This window comes from Ranitomeya imitator, chromosome 5, assembly GCF_032444005.1.
Source record: "Ranitomeya imitator isolate aRanImi1 chromosome 5, aRanImi1.pri, whole genome shotgun sequence".
NCBI lineage: Eukaryota > Metazoa > Chordata > Amphibia > Anura > Dendrobatidae > Ranitomeya > Ranitomeya imitator.
In genome coordinates, this window is record NC_091286.1 from 689151010 (window position 1) to 689169303 (window position 18294).

Sequence of the window (18294 nt, forward strand, 5' to 3'; positions counted from 1 at the left end):
TCAACAGTGGCAGCAATAATTAGAAAATGGAAGACATATAAGACCACTGATAATCTCCCTCGATCTGGGGCTCCACGCAAAATCCCACCCCGTGGGGTCAGAATGATCACAAGAACGGTGAGCAAAAATCCCAGAACCACGCGGGGGGACCTAGTGAATGAACTGCAGAGAGCTGGGACCAATGTAACAAGGCCTACCATAAGTAACACACTACGCCACCATGGACTCAGATCCTGCAGTGCCAGACGTGTCCCACTGCTTAAGCCAGTACATGTCCGGGCCCATCTGAAGTTTACTAGAGAGCATTTGGATGATCCAGAGGAGTTTTGGGAGAATGTCCTATGGTCTGATGAAACCAAACTGGAACTGTTTGGTAGAAACACAACTTGTCGTGTTTGGAGGAAAAAGAATACTGAGTTGCATCCATCAAACACCATACCTACTGTAAAGCATGGTGGTGGAAATATCATGCTTTGGGGCTGTTTCTCTGCAAAGGGGCCAGGACGACTGATCCGGGTACATGAAAGAATGAATGGGGCCATGTATCGTGAGATTTTGAGTGCAAACCTCCTTCCATCAGCAAGGGCATTGAAGATGAAACGTGGCTGGGTCTTTCAACATGACAATGATCCAAAGCACACCGCCAGGGCAACGAAGGAGTGGCTTCGTAAGAAGCATTTCAAGGTCCTGGAGTGGCCTAGCCAGTCTCCAGATCTCAACCCTATAGAAAACCTTTGGAGGGAGTTGAAAGTCCGTGTTGCCAAGCGAAAAGCCAAAAACATCACTGCTCTAGAGGAGATCTGCATGGAGGAATGGGCCAACATACCAACAACAGTGTGTGGCAACCTTGTGAAGACTTACAGAATATATAATCTGTGTCTCCTCCCATTCAGTTTCATCCCATTGCTTCTAGTCTTTCCTTGTGCAAATGATAATATGCACAAGATGGGTTTCTTCACCCCAGGTATTATTTTAATCAGTATAACACTGCCAACCTTACAATGCCTGTAGTTTACTTAACAAAATCATGCTGAGCCACAGCACTTACACTTTTTTCTTTGTTTTTATGGTCTGTTATCCTAGTTTTTGTCTTTTCAGGGTAACGTGTTTCATTTACTCATTTGTCTGCTCTATCACCTTTCGAGTGCAGTTTTATATACTTTCCCCTTGCTGGTATTTCCTGCTGGTGATAGTCTCATTTGGATGTCCAGCAAAACTTTGGTAGTTTACGCCAGTCAATGAAAGACCAGCTAGGGTTTATATATCTGCTGTTTATGCTTCTCACCCTGCCCCTATGTTCTATTTCTTGCTTAGGAAGTAGGCATATTCTCTAGCAGTCCGTACCTTAACTTTTCATTTACTGGTTTGTTTTACTCACTCTGGGATCTTTTTCTATTTCAGCGCACTTTCCCTTCTGTAGGTAATTTTCACTCTGCTCAGCCCTCTGGTTCCTTAGGAATAATGTGATGAGCTGGATGGCCTTTCAGGCAGCAGAGGTCCAAGCTGCTATCCTCTAGGCTGTGGTTAGCGCTATCTTAGCTCATGCAGGACTGTGAGGTCAGGATCTCTAGTTCGTACAGGAATCAGCAGGATCAGTATGTAGTTTTTTAGTGTTTTACCTGTTTTCCCGAGTGAGTTGATATACAATCATAACAATTACCAGCAGTTATGCTACACCATCCAATGATGCAAAATGGGTCCTAAATGGGGGACATTTTACAACACTGGCACAACAGCCTACGTCAGCATTAATGTAGCACATGGCGTATTCCACGACATGAAAAATACACATACTTCTAAACAATATATCTCCCAAATAATGAACAACTTAGCAAGTTTGCTAGGCTCAGGGTAGAGGCATCCAAGCCTTGTTTGGCGTACATTTTAGCAAAGAGCTTCATTCACCCCCAAAATGGCGAAAGGCGGGTCTTTTTAAAACTCTTCCAAACAATGGACTTACTGGTATGTATGATACATGCTCAATAGCTGAGCCAGCACCAATCTCGGTAGATGCTGGTTGTGTTACACAGCCAACATCTACCTCTAAGGCCTCTTTCACATGTCAGTGTCTCTGGTACGTGTACTGACAGTTTTTTCACGTACCGGAGACACTGACACACGTAGACCCATTCAAATGAATGGGTCTAGGCAAATGTCTCCGTGCTTTCACGGACCGTGTGTCCGTGTTGAAAACACGGAGACATGTCCGTTTTCCTCCGGCATGGTCCGCAAAGTGTCCCGCACACGTGTACACGGAGAACAGTGTGCACTCTCCTCCGTGTGCACGTACTGCCCGCAGGAGAGACGGCGCTACAGTAAGTGCTGTCCCCCCTGCGTGTGGTGCTGAAGCCGGAATTCATTCCTTTTTTCCAGCAGCATTGATCAAATTCTGATGAGAATAATAGAACCATTTTTCACATATGTGGAGAAATCGATCGTGTGAACCTACCCTCCTCTTGTGACGTCTCACCTGTGTCTTCACAGCAAACATCGATTTTCTCTCTATAATGATATACTATAGTATTACAGTATATAGAGCGAGTGATTAAACAATCTCAGGTTCAAGTCTACTAAAAAGTAAAGTAAAAATTATAAGTATAAAAAATAAAAATGTAAAAAGCAAACATTTGGCATTGCTGCACACATAACAAAATATATGGAAAAATCCATAAAGAGAAAAAAACAAACAGAAAAGGTCATGTCAATAAAAACGACAAACTCAACATGCAAAAATAACAAGCCCACATTTGGCTCCGTTGACGGAAAAATAAAAAGTTATGGCTCTTGGAAGAATTAAAGAAAAAAAACCAAAAGCGCAAAAAATGAAGGTTCACGTTGGAATACATTTTTTTCAGCTGTATGGGATAGTTTCTTATACAGAGCATTAACCCCAAAAAATTAAAATGTCCATAGAAAAGAAAGCGGATTGGCACATACCATCCCGTGCAACAAAATCCTTTACTGTGGCATCACCACAACGATCATTGCGCTTCAATGGTTGAAGCACACTGTAAGTGTGAAACAATCGTCGTCTGTATTTGCTTCACTGTTTTATCTGCCTGCTGTTTTATCTGCCTGCTGTACACCCACGAGTACTAAGAGAACTAAGTAATGTAATAGATAAACCATTATTTCTTATTTTTAGGGACTCTATAGCGACAGGGTCTGTTCCGCAGGACTGGCGCATAGCAAATGTGGTGCCAATATTCAAAAAGGGCTCTAAAAGTGAACCTGGAAATTATAGGCCAGTAAGTCTAACCTCTATTGTTGGTAAAATATTTGAAGGGTTTCTGAGGGATGTTATTCTGGATTATCTCAATGAGAATAACTGTTTAACTCCATATCAGCATGGGTTTATGAGAAATCGCTCCTGTCAAACCAATCTAATCAGTTTTTATGAAGAGGTAAGCTATAGACTGGACCACGGTGAGTCATTGGACGTGGTATATCTCGATTTTTCCAAAGCGTTTGATACCGTGCCGCACAAGAGGTTGGTACACAAAATGAGAATGCTTGGTCTGGGGGAAAATGTGTGTAAATGGGTTAGTAACTGGCTTAGTGATAGAAAGCAGAGGGTGGTTATAAATGGTATAGTCTCTAACTGGGTCGCTGTGACCAGTGGGGTACCGCAGGGGTCAGTATTGGGACCTGTTCTCTTCAACATATTCATTAATGATCTGGTAGAAAGTTTACACAGTAAAATATCGATATTTTCAGATGATACAAAACTATGTAAAGCAGTTAATACAAGAGAAGATAGTATTCTGCTACAGATGGATCTGGATAAGTTGGAAACTTGGGCTGAAAGGTGGCAGATGAGGTTTAACAATGATAAATGTAAGGTTATACACATGGGAAGAGGGAATCAATATCACCATTACACACTGAATGGGAAACCACTGGGTAAATCTGACAGGGAGAAGGACTTGGGGATCCTAGTTAATGATAAACTTACCTGGAGCAGCCAGTGCCAGGCAGCAGCTGCCAAGGCAAACAGGATCATGGGGTGCATTAAAAGAGGTCTGGATACACATGATGAGAGCATTATACTGCCTCTGTACAAATCCCTAGTTAGACCGCACATGGAGTACTGTGTCCAGTTTTGGGCACCGGTGCTCAGGAAGGATATAATGGAACTAGAGAGAGTACAAAGGAGGGCAACAAAATTAATAAAGGGGATGGGAGAACTACAATACCCAGATAGATTAGCGAAATTAGGATTATTTAGTCTAGAAAAAAGACGACTGAGGGGCGATCTAATAACCATGTATAAGTATATAAGGGGACAATACAAATATCTCGCTGAGGATCTGTTTATACCAAGGAAGGTGACGGGCACAAGGGGGCATTCTTTGCGTCTGGAGGAGAGAAGGTTTTTCCACCAACATAGAAGAGGATTCTTTACTGTTAGGGCAGTGAGAATCTGGAATTGCTTGCCTGAGGAGGTGGTGATGGCGAACTCAGTCGAGGGGTTCAAGAGAGGCCTGGATGTCTTCCTGGAGCAGAACAATATTGTATCATACAATTAGGTTCTGTAGAAGGACGTAGATCTGGGGATTTATTATGATGGAATATAGGCTGAACTGGATGGACAAAATGTCTTTTTTCGGCCTTACTAACTATGTTACTATGTTACTATGTTACTATGTTGGTATGATGATGCCACAATAAAGGATTTTGTTGCACGGGACGGTATGTGCCAATCCGCTTTCTTTTCTATGGACATACAGATCCTTTTTCTTTGGGGGTAATGCCTGGTGCATCAGCCCGAGGTCATACAGCTGTGCCTTTGTCCTGCTTCTCTTCTACGGTATAAAAAAATTAAGACATACAGGGTTAAAATTTTTCCAGAAGAGGACCCTGCACCCGACGCGCGTCAAGACAGAACGGCTCGGACACGGCGTGCACTGTGTAAGGAGACTTTTGAAACCAAACTAAAAATGTAGGAATTGTCATAAATCTGGTGCAGACTAGTGATGAGCGAATGTGGCCGGATAAAGTGTTATTCTCGGGTGCTAACCGAGTGACTTTGGGGTGCAGACGCCAGGATTAATGGTTTTCGCTCATGGTACACTGGATATACAAGGACACAGCCTGGACAGATTTATCCTGCAGCTCACTGACGACCTATCCGACCAGTTTTTTTCCACATTCTTGTACTTTGAAACTTGGGATTAAAAAGTGCTGAGTGTCTGCACATTAATCATGTCACAGATAGAGGAGTGGGTGAGAGGTGTCTGCAGGCAGGGCGCTGGTGACAGAGGATTACACCACAGCTCTCCAGGGCATCCTGATAACACAAATTACAAGAAAAGCCGCCATGGAACTCTTTAGGAATCAGTAAGGCAGGAAAAAAAGCATTATAACATTTTTTTTTTAAAGGGGTGCAATATTTATGCAATCCTAACCGCGTGCAATATGCACACCCATGAGATTTCCCTCTACTCGCTGGTACAAGTTGCCAAACGGCCGCAAGCATGTGCCGGACTCGCTACGTTCATTGTATAGTAAGAATGACAAATCTATATGATTTTCCAGATGTGTCCGATTACGGAGATACAATATTTAATATATATATTTTTTAATGTATAACTTTCAAAAAAATTCAGAACTTTGCAAAAACTTTTTTTTTCCCAGAAGGGGGTTGATTTTTTGCGACACGAGCTGTCGTTTTTTTCTTGGTGGCATCTTAGGGTGCATAAGACATTTTGATCAATATATATATATATATATATATATATATATATATATACCGTATATATATATATATATATATATATATATATATATATATTTTTTTTTTTTTTTTCTTTTGCAGGGGAGGTGTTTGAAAAACTTCATAAATTGCCTTTTTTGTACAAAAAAAAAGTTATTGTGCAAAAGTAATAAAACAAAAACTCTGTAAACTTGTGATCACCATTATAACAGCGACCGTCAGAATATAGTTAATGTCACTTGCGCCACATGGTAGACATTCATCAAAAATAGTGAAATAGCTTTTTTTTTATCCAATCCATTTCCCCCCAAATTTTTTCAAAACATCATTATAACAAAAAAAAAAAGTGTGATTAAAAAATACAGCTCGTTATGCAATAAATCAAGTTGTACGGCTACAGAAAATTAACTAAAGCCACGGGTTTTAGCATGGGAAGAGAATAACAAAACCTTAAAGGCTATGTACATCTTTACATCAGGAAGGGGGGGTTCCAAGACCGTCGCTGTGTGAAGAGGGAAAAATGCATTTACAGGCTCGGGGAAGCCTGAGAAAACAGTCTGCAGATAAGGAGGAAAGCACATAAGGAATCTACTATATAATTGTCTAAGGGTCACATCCGTCTTTCTGTCCTTCTGTCTGTCACGGATATTCATTGGTCGCGGCCTCTGTCTCTCATGGAATCCAAGTCGCTGATTGGTCTCGCCAACTGCCTGTCATGGCTGCCGCGACCAATCAGCGACGGCCACAGTCCGATTAGTCCCTCCCCTACTCCGCTGCAGTCAGTGCCCGCTCCATACTCCCCGCAGTCACCGCTCACACAGGGTTAATGCCAGCGGTAACAGACCGCGTTATGCCGCGGGTAACTCACTCCGTTACCGCCGCTATTAACCCTGTGTGACCAAGTTTTTACTATTGATGCAGCCTATGCAGCGTCAATAGTAAAAAGATCTAATGTTAAAAATAATTTTAAAAAAAATCATTATATTCTCACCTTTCCCGCTCCTCGCGATGCTACGGTGACCGCTCCATGCAAGCAGCAGGTTCCGGTGCTAATGATGGTATGCGACAAGGACCTGCCATGACGTCACGGTCATGTGACTGCAACGTCATCACATCCTGGGACCGGAAGCTACCGCGTGCACCACGCACAGGCGACAGAACTACAAGGGGCTCTCGGATCGGAAGGTGAGTATGTTTATTTTTTAACCTGTGACATACGTCACTGGGCAATATACTACGTAACTAGGCAATATACTACGTAACTGGGCAATATACTACATAACTGGGCAATATACTACGTAACTGGGCAATATACTATGTGGCTGGGCAATATACTACGTGACTGGGCAATATAATATGTGGACTGTGCAATATACTACGTGGACATGCATATTCTAGAATACCCGATGCGTTAGAATCGAGCCACCATCTAGTAATAAAGAGCATCACCAAGGATAAAACTCAGACCTATCCAGCCTATATTACTCAGAGGGAATCACAAACCTCACATCTATCCTATATTACTGGGAGAGACACACAGACCTCACATCCAGCCTATATTACTGGGAGACACACAGACCTCACATCCAGCCTATATTACTGGGAGAGACATACAGACCTCACATCCAGCCTATATTACTGGGAGAGACACACAGACCTCACATCCAGCCTATATTACTGGGAGAGACACACAGACCTCACATCCAGCCTATATTACTGGGAGAGACACACAGATTTCACATCCAGCCTATATTACTGGGAGAGACACACAGACCTCACATCCAGCCTATATTACTCAGAGGGAATCACAAACCTCACATCTATCCTATATTACTGGGAGAGACACACAGACCTCACATCCAGCCTATATTACTGGGAGACACACAGACCTCACATCCAGCCTATATTACTGGGAGAGACATACAGACCTCACATCCAGCCTATATTACTGGGAGAGACACACAGACCTCACATCCAGCCTATATTACTGGGAGAGACACACAGACCTCACATCCAGCCTATATTACTGGGAGAGACACACAGATTTCACATCCAGCCTATATTACTGGGAGAGACACACAGACCTCACATCCAGCCTATATTACTGGGAGAGACACACAGACCTCACATCCAACCTATATTACTGGGAGAGACACACAGACCTCACATCCAGCCTATATTACTGGGAGAGACACACAGAACTCACATCCAGCCTGCATTACTGGGAGAGACACACAGACCTCACATCCAACCTATATTACTGGGAGAGACACACAGACCTCACATCCAGCCTATATTACTGGGAGAGACATACAGACCTCACATCCAGCCTGCATTACTGGGAGAGACACACAGACCTCACATCCAACCTATATTACTGGGAGAGACACACAGAACTCACATCCAGCCTATATTACTGGGAGAGACACACAGATTTCACATCCAGCCTATATTACTGGGAGTGACACACAGACCTCACATCCAGCCTCTATTAGTGGGAGAGACACACAGACCTCACATCCAGCCTCTATTAGTGGGAGAGACACACAGACCTCACATCCAGCCTATATTACTTGAGAGACGCAAACCTCACATCCAGCCTATATTACTGGGAGAGACACACAGAGCTCACATCCAGCCTATATTACTGGGAGAGACACAAAGACCTCACATCCAGCCTATATTACTGGGAGAGACACACAGATTTCACATCCAGCCTATATTACTGGGAGAGACACACAGACCTCACATCCAGTCTATATTACTGGGAGAGACATACAGACCTCACATCCAGCCTGCATTACTGGGAGAGACACACAGACCTCACATCCAGCCTATATTACTGGGAGAGACACACAGACCTCACATCCAGCCATTATTACTGGGAGAGACACACAGAGCTCACATCCAGCCTATATTACTGGGGGAGACACACAGACCTCACATCCAGCCTAAATTACTGGGAGAGACACACAGATCTCACATCCAGCCTATATTACTGGGAGAGACACACACACCTCACATCCAGTCTATATTACTGGGACACAGACCTCACATCCTGCCTATATTACTGGAGAGACCCACAGAGCTCACATCCAGCCTATATTACTGGGAGAGACACACACACCTCACATCCAGTCTATATTACTGGGACACAGACCTCACATCCTGCCTATATTACTGGAGAGACACACACACCTCACATCCAGCCTATATTACTGGGAGAGACACACAGAACTCACATCCAGCCTATATTACTGGGAGAGACACTCCCAAAAAAATCTGAATCTTGGATCAGGCTTTAAACTGCCTATCAAGGGCTCTGAAAATGAATGATGATTTGAAGATTGGAAACTGAACCTCAGTGCAATTTTATCAATTGAAGGTAACCATTAACATACGGAAAAACAACTTTTTTTTCAGTACGCTAAACTGTGAGTTTTCTTGGTGTCCGCAGCCTTTAGTTTATATGAAGCAAGACACATCTATCCAGGCTTCCCACGTTTAATCGATTCCAATAACAATATGTTTCCGTCTCCTGCGTGGTCATCGCCTGACCTTTCATTCGACGCCGTATCTTCTACGATCGTCGTGACCGTCTTTTGCGCGGGCGGCACCCTACATTACAATACTTGAGCCCTGACTTTCTGAAATTTTAATGAAAAACCTGATATAGAAGAAATAAAGTCAACGGCATTTGTGTAATAAAGGATAGTAAATGCTACGCGGTCAAGTGCGTCCAGGAAAGTGGTCCGAACGCGGCCCCCACTCACATCAGCAGACCTCGTATGTAAGAGACTAATTAAATCCGGTAAGTATGTCCCTGCCTGCAGTGATAAGAGCAGAATACTCCACTCCGGAGCCGATATCTACCGGGGTTTAAGGATTATTTTACATTGCACTCCATTTATATTCATCCCCAAAGCGACGACTGAAGAGTAAATAATACAAAACCATCCAGAATAAAAAAAAAAAAACGGATCAGAAAAAGAGCCGCGTTATGGAAAATTCTGCTCTACCGGTCAACAAAAAGTCTCCAGTATCCTGTAAATTACTCCATGAACGTGACCACCTTTTCTTATAAAGCTTCTGCACTCCCATGGACTGTGTTCGGCTAATATCGCAAACACGGCGATCGTAATGCGAACAGAATACGGAAATATTCGGTCATCTCCAATTGTAATCACCTGGTTATAAAACTTCAATATTACACAGGGGTCAGAATTGGGACCTCTTCTTTTTAATTTTTTTTTTTTTTTTCATGATCTTGTAGGGGGCATACAGAGTAGAATTTCAATAATTGCAGATGATACTAAACTCTGCAGGGTAACCAACACAGAGGAGGATATAATATTACAGAAGGATTTATAGAAGTTGGAGGGTTGAGCTGAGAAATGACAATAGCATTTACATAACGATAAATGTAAGGCCACGCACTAAAATGTCTAATTATGCACTTAATGGTAAAACAATGGGTAAAGCCGTCATTGGAAAAGACCTTGGCATATGGGTGGACGGCAAACTCCACTTTAGTGACCAGTGTCAGGCAGCTGCTGCCGAGACAGATAAATAATAGGATTCAATAAAAGAGCAGAGATGCTGATGACAAGAACATAGTTTTCATCTCTCTACATATACTGGCTACAATTGTGGTCTCTGGTGTGTAAGGACAGAGCTGAACTAGAGCGGGTGCAGAGAGGAGCGACCAGCGTTATTAAGGGAATGGGTGACTGCAGAAGACGGGTTATTGAACTTTGATGTTCATGGTGGAAAAGTGATCTTATTACAGTGTATCAATATACAGTATGAGCGACAGTACAGATCTGTACGATGAGCTTTTTATTCTTTGCTGTAGGAGCAGTAAGACTATGGATTCTTTGCTGTATGAGCAGTGAGACTATGGATTATTTGCTGTATGAGCAGTGAGAGTATGGATTCTTCACTCTAGGAGCAGTGAGAGTATGGATTCTTCACTCTAGGAGCAGTGAGACTATGGATGATTCTTTACTGTAAGAGCAGTGGGACTATGGATTCTTTACAGTAAGACTATGGATTCTTTACTGTAGGAGCAGTAAGATTATGGATTCTTTACTGTACAGCAGTGAGACTATGGATTCTTTACTGTAAGAGCAGGGAGACTATGGATTCTTTACAGTAAGACTATGAATTCTTCACTGTAGGAGCAGTGAGACTATGGATTCTTTACTGTAAGAGCAGTGGGACTATGGATTCTTTACAGTAAGACTATGGATTTTTTACTGTAGGAGCAGTAAGATTATGGATTCTTTACTGTACAGCAGTGAGACTATGGATTCTTTACTGTAAGAGCAGTGAGACTATGGATTCTTTACTGTAAGAGCAGTGAGAGTATGGATTCTTTACTGTAAGAGCAGTGAGAGTATGGATTCTTTACTGTACAGCAGTGAGAGTATGGATTCCTTACTGTAACAGTAGTGAGAGTATGGATTCTTTACTGTATGAGCAGTGAGACTATGAATTATTTACTGTCAGAGCAGTGAGACTATGGATTCTTTACTGTATGAGCAGGGAGACTATGGATTCTTTACTGTAAGAGCAGTGAGACTATGGATTCTTTACTGTAAGAGCAGGGAGACTATGGATTCTTTACTGAAAGAGCAGTGAGACTATGGATTCTTTACTGTAAGAGCAGTGAGACTATGGATTCTTTACAGTAAGACTATGTATTCTTTACTGTTGGAGCAGTAGGATTATGGATTCTTTACTGTACAGCGGTGAGACTATGGATTCTTTACTGTAAGAGCAGGGAGACTATGGATTCTTTACTGTAATTTATTGTGAGATGCAAGCGTAACTTGGCTTTTGCTAATAGAAGCATCACACCCTTTGGCATAAACAGATTTTCCAAGACTTGTATCATGGTGGCTTATTCTTCATCGGCTTTTTGCTGGTCCCGAAGCAACAGATGTAACCATAGTGCAAAGCAAAAAAAGCAGCACAGCGCCACACACTGCGCAGTGGCCATTATTGGGCACTGCAGCTAAGCTCTTATTAAAGTGAATGTGATCTGAGCGATCGGCCTTTACCGAGCGCTGATGTCAGGGATCTACTGACAGTAGATTGGTAGGTGTGTTATGTCTCACCCCCACTGATCTGACATCGATCATTTGTCGTCAGGACTGATTAATCTCTTGGTCCAGGGCGACCCCTATAAGCTTAGTGGTAGGATAGTCCATCACTGGCTGGTGGGATGTGGACGGCTGAAACCCCCCACAATCCATAGTATAAAGGATACCAGGATGGAGAACAGCTCGGAATAGGTAGATTTACACGTCGTGGAGTTCCCGGGTGCAGATTAACAAAACAAGTGGATGGAATTTTAATCATTTTAGCCCCGATTTATCATTTGCAAATGTTTAATTTTCTTTTTTTTTTAAAGTCATTTTCTTATTTGGTCTCTCTTTGTACTGGACGATTTTGCACCAAATTCCTAAAAACCTGCGCTCAACGATGAAAGCAAATACAACATCGCTCTCGCCGTTTGCTTTGAGTAACAAGCTGCAAAAAAAAAAAAAAAAACGCGAATAAATAGGCAAAAAAAATAAATAAATAATCCTAACTTTTGCACTCCACTAAACAATTGTGCAAAGAGTTTGCAACAGTTCAAAAAGTTAAGTGATGAGATTAGGACTAGTGATGAGCGAACGTGCACGGATAAGGTGTTATCTAAGCATGCTCGAGTGCTAGCATGGACCATGTTCACATAGTGTGGGGGGTTTTTTTCTGCAGGTAAATAAAAGCTTTTTTTTTTTCCAACCCATAGAAAACAAGAAAACGCTGCTGTTCTGCAATTCAATCAGGAAAAATAAAAGAAGAACCCAACAATGGTGCGCAGCAGATTTCTGAGCTCTCCCGGCTCATGCTTTCTATAAGGAGCCGACACATAAAGGGTTAATGCATCCAGAGCATTGTCAGGGTGAACTCTACACACAGATGGCTACTGTGTATACACCCCCTCCCCCGGTCCCGCCTTCCCCGGCCGGGGGCGGGCGCAGCACGCAGCAGTGACCCCGGTGTCCCGGGCAGCAGAGCTCACAGACATGGCCGCCAAGCGCTTCGTGCTGTTTGACCTGGGCGGGGTGCTGCTCACCCCCGGGCTGCAGGCCGCCTTCCACCGGCTGGAGGAGAGGCACCGTCTGCCCGGGTGAGTGCGGCGCTCCGGGGCTCCGCAGCTGTCAGTCACGTGGTGCGGGGCGCCCGCGTATGTATGGTGGTCCGGCCAATGACGTCACAGCGCGGTCATGTGACACGATTAGGCGGGAAAGAGGCAGCGGGTCCGTCAGAGCAGAGTGGAGGGAGATGGGGGCTATGCAGACAAGGGGCACAGAGGGATGAGGAGGACGGGACGAGTATGCGTGGAAGGGGACCGGGACAAGTATGTGGGGAACGAGTATAGGAGGGAAAGGACGAGTTTATGGGGGAGAGCAGGTAACGAGTATACGAAGGGGGGGACCAGTCTACGAGAGGGGGACCAGTCTACGAGAGGGGGACGAGTATACGAGAGAAGGGACGAGTATACGAGAGGGGGACGAGTGTACGAGGGGGACGAGTATACGAGAGGGGGACGAGTATACGAGAGAAGGGACGAGTATACGAGAGGGGGACGAGTGTACGAGAGGGGGACGAGTCTACGAGAGGGGGACGAGTATACGAGAGGGGGACGAGTGTACGAGAGAAGGGACGAGTATACGAGAGGGGGACGAGTATACGAGAGAAGGGACAAGTATACGAGAGAAGGGACGAGTATACGAGAGGGGGACGAGTATACGAGAGAAGGGACGAGTGTACGAGAGAAGGGACGAGTGTACGAGAGGGGGACGAGTGTACGAGAGGGGGACGAGTGTACGAGAGGGGGACGAGTGTACGAGAGGGGGACGAGTATACGAGAGGGGGACGAGTATACGAGAGAAGGGACGAGTGTACGAGAGGGGGACGAGTATACGAGAGGGGGACGAGTATACGAGAGAAGGGACGAGTATACGAGAGAAGGGACGAGTATACGAGAGAAGGGACGAGTATACGAGAGGGGGACCAGTCTACGAGAGGGGGACGAGTATACGAGAGAAGGGACGAGTATACGAGAGAAGGGACGAGTATACGAGAGGGGGACGAGTATACGAGAGAAGGGACGAGTATACGAGAGGGGGACCAGTCTACGAGAGGGGGACGAGTATACGAAGGGGGGGACGAGTATACGAAGGGGAGGACGAGTGTACGAGAGGGGGACGAGTATACGAGAGAAGGGACGAGTATACGAGAGGGGGACGAGTCTACGAGAGGGGGACGAGTATACGAGAGAAGGGACGAGTATACGAGAGAAGGGACGAGTATACGAGAGGGGGACCAGTCTACGAGAGGGGGACGAGTATACGAATGGGGGGACGAGTATACGAGAGAAGGGACGAGTATACGAGAGAAGGGACCAGTCTACGAGAGGGGGACGAGTATACGAGAGAAGGGACGAGTATACGAGAGGGGGACGAGTGTACGAGAGGGGGACGAGTATACGAGAGAAGGGACGAGTATACGAGAGGGGGACCAGTCTACGAGAGGGGGACGAGTATACGAGAGAAGGGACCGGGACAAGTATGTGGGGAACGAGTATAGGAAGGAAAGGACGAGATTATGGGGGAGAGCAGGTAACGAGTATACGAAGGGGGGGACGAGTATACGAGAGGGGGACGAGTATACGAGAGAAGGGACGAGTATACGAGAGGGGGACGAGTATACGAGGGGGAACGCGTATACGAGAGAAGGGACGAGTATACGAGAGAAGGGACGAGTATACGAGAGGGGGACGAGTATACGAGGGGGAACGCGTATATGAGGGAGGGGACCAGTATACGAGGGGCAATGTGTATACGAGGGAGGGGACCAGTATACGACGAGGGACAAGTATATGAGGGGGAACGAGAATACGAGGGGGGACGCATATACGGGGGGGGACGAGTATATGGGGGAGGGCACAGGGACAAGTATACAGGAGGAGGGGATGAGTATACAGGGGAGGGGAGTGTATACCAGGGAAGAGGATGAGGATACATAGGTAGCAGACGAGGACGAGTATATGTGGGGAGCGGACGGGGACGAACATATCAGGGGGGAAATGGGATGGGGCTGTGCATACAGGGTAGATGGGGACAGTTATACGAGGTGGGGGGAGATGGGGATGGCATATTAGGTGGTGGAGATGGGGACAGGTATACGAAGTGGGGGAGATGGGATGGGGCTGTGTATTCAGTCTGCGGGTGATGGGGTCACGTATATTATTATTTACATAGCACCATTGATTCCATGGTGCTGTACATGAGAAGGGGTTACATACAAATTACAGATATCACTTACAATAAACGAACTAACAATGACGGACTGGTACAGAGGGGCGAGGACCCTGCCCTTGTGGTCTTACATTCTACAGGGTGGTGGGGAAGGAGACAGTAGGTTGAGGGTTCCAGTAACTCCGGTGTTGATGAGGCGGTAGCTCCGGTAGTGGTGAGGAGGCAGCGGGGTCAGTGCAGGCTGTAGGCTTTCCTGAAGAGATGAGTTTTCAGGTTCCGTTTGAATAATAATAATAATTTTATTTATATAGCGCCAACATATTCCGCAGCGCTTTACAAATTATAGAGGGGACTTGCACAGACAATAGACATTACACCATAACAGAAATCACAGTTCAAAACAGATACCAGGAGGAATGAGGGCCCTGCTGCTCGCAAGCTACAAACTATGAGGAAAAGGGGAGACACGAGAGAGAGGTGGATGGTAACAATTGCTATAGTTATTCGGACCGGCCATAGTGTAAGGCTCGGGTGTTCATGTAAAGCTGCATGAACCAGTTAACTGCCTAAGTATGTAGCAGTACAGACACAGAGGGCTATTAACTGCATAGAGTGAATGAGAACATTATTTTTATTTTTTTAGATAGGCCACACAGGGATCGTTACGTTAATGCATTGAGGCGGTAGGCCAGTCTGAACAAATGATTTTTTAGGGCACGCTTAAAACTGTGGGGATTGGGGATTAATCGTATTAACCTAGGTAGTTCATTCCAAAGAATCGGCGCAGCACGTGTAAAGTCTTGGAGACGGGAGTCTGAAGGATCCAAATGTGGTTGATAGTTGGACGTGTTGGAGCAGAGAATTCCAGAGGATGGGGGATATTCTGGAGAAGTCTTGGAGGCGGTTGGGTGAGGAGCGGATAAGTGTGGAGGAGAGAAGGAGGTTTTGGGAGGACCAGAGATTACGTGAGGGAAGATATCGGGAGATTAGGTCAGAGATATATGGAGGAGACAGGTTGTGGATGGCTTTGTAGGTCAGTATTAGTAATTTGAACTGGATACGCTGAGGGAATGGGAGCCAGTGAAGAGATTTGCAGAGGGGGGAAGCAGAGGAGTAGCGAGGAGAGAGATGAATTAGGCAGCAGAGTTAAGGATGGACTGGAGAGGTGCAAGGGTGTTAGCAGGGAGGCCACAGAAAAGGATGTTGCAGTAGTCGAGGCGGGAGATGATGAGGGCATGCACAAGTATTTTAGTAGATTGACGGTTGAGGAAAGGACGGATCCTGGAGATATTTTTGAGCTGGAGGCGACAGGAGGTGGAAAGAGCTTGGATGTGCGATTTGAAGGACAGGGCAGAGTCAAGGGTTACTCCGAGGCAGCGGACTTCCGGTACAGGGGAAAGCGTGATGTCGTTACTAGTGATAGATAGGTCAGTTAAGGAAGATCTATGAGATGGGGGAAAGATGATGAGTTCAGATTTGTCCACATTGAGTTTGAGGAAGCGAGAGGAGAAGAAGGAGGATATGGCTGATAGACATTCCGGGATTCTGGAATCTGGACAGCAGAGTGGTGACATCTGGGCCAGTGAGGTAGATCTGAGTGTCAGCATAAAGGTGGTACTGGAATCCATGGGACTTTGAGTTGTCCCAGGCCAAGTGTGTGGATTGAGAAGAGTAGGGGTCCTAGAACAGAGCCTTGGGGGAGTCCAACAGAGAGAGGGTGGGATGAGGAGGTAGTATGCGAGTGGGAGTCGCTGAATGTGCAGTTGGAAAGGTATGAGGAGATCCAGGATAGGGCGAGGTCTTTGATGCCAAAGGAGGAGAGGATCTGTAGTAGGAGGCAGTGGTCAACTGTGTGGAAAGCAGAGGACAGGTCTAGAAGGAGGAGTATAGAGTATTGTCCTTTAGCTTTGGCTGTAAGTAGGACGTTAGTGATTTTGGTCAGGGCTGTCTCAGTTGAATGATGGGGCGGAAACCAGATTGTAGATTGTGAAAGTTAGATGAGAGGTGGGAGGAAAGTTCAGCGTGGACGTGCTGCTCCAGGAATTTGGAAGCGAGTGGGAGCAGCGATATTGGGCGTATATGAAGGGAGGTGGTCACCGCAAAGAAATGTCCTTGCTGCGCCGCTGCCATTTGACCCCAAAAAACTATTAAAGGGCCTCTGTATGGAAACATCCATTTACATTGTCAGCACATTGGCACCGATCCGTTATAACCGGTGTTTTTCTCGCCGGTCTTGTTATGGGGGAGATGAAGTCAGCTGCTCCCGACTCATCTCTTAATGAATCTTGCGCGTCGACAAGTGTCACACGGCTCGTCCCTTGCCAGGGACTTGAGTAAGGTTTGGGGTGTAAGGAACGCCGCCTTTCGTCATGAATGTGATGAGTGGGGGTTGCTGCATTAAAGATCCATGTATGAGGAGTGAACACAAGACTTGTGTGTAAGGACCTGATGGCTTTTGCTATAATCACAATGTAAACCTTCCTTGGAGGGGTTGTCCGTTGCGTCCACTTGTGTCCATTTACACATGGTTCCCCCCCAAAATCCTGAATTATCCCAATGTTTTCCATCACGCTGAAACAACGTAATTCAGTACCTTGTAAACAAAGCCTAATACGCCTACATTGCTGGTGTATTTACCCAGGAGAAATTAAACCATTCATATAACGTCAGCTGTCTAAATCGGGAAGAACTGCGGCGCCTCTTCATAAAGAATAAAGTAAAGACGTTACTTACACATACAGAAATGCTTAATCAAAAAGTTGCAAAATCGTTAGTGTATTATCGATTTTCAAGTAACGTGGAAGGTGAGGCTCACCGGTCTCCGATTACAGGACACTCACTTTATTTCTAAAACGCCAACATATTCTGCAGCACTTTACTTACATGTACAGACAATACAAAGTGACACATATTTCAGCAGTTACAGGAGGAGTGAGGGTCCGGCTGCTCACAAGTTACAATCTATAGGGGAAACAATAGGTAGTAGAATGCGATTGTCAAGTACTGTCCGGCCATCATTCTAATAAATAAGGGTATTCAAGTGATGTAGGATGGGGCAGAACTGTGGAGAGTTTTGTGGTTGAGAGTCTGAAGTTTTTATTGTATTCTGTAGCGGATGGGTAACCAGTGTAATTACTGGCGCAGGGTGGAGGCATTGGTGTAGCAGCTGGACAGAAATGCGACCCTGACTGCCGCATTCGGGACAGAGGAGTATGTTTAGAAAGAGGAAAGCAATTTTATTTTCTTTGAAATGTGCATGAA

At 45.2% G+C, this 18294-nt stretch overlaps 1 protein-coding gene across 1 annotated transcript in view; it reads left to right on the forward strand.

Moving 5' to 3' along the window:
• The first annotated feature begins 12739 nt into the window (after positions 1-12739).
• The window catches only part of EPHX2 (epoxide hydrolase 2), an 81169-nt gene continuing 75614 nt past the window's right edge, over positions 12740-18294 (forward strand). Inside the window, exon 1 of the mRNA XM_069728447.1 lies at positions 12740-12899. Within this exon, the coding sequence (XP_069584548.1) occupies positions 12796-12899 (104 nt within the window). The 5' untranslated portion in view covers positions 12740-12795. The remainder of the gene's footprint in view (positions 12900-18294) is intronic.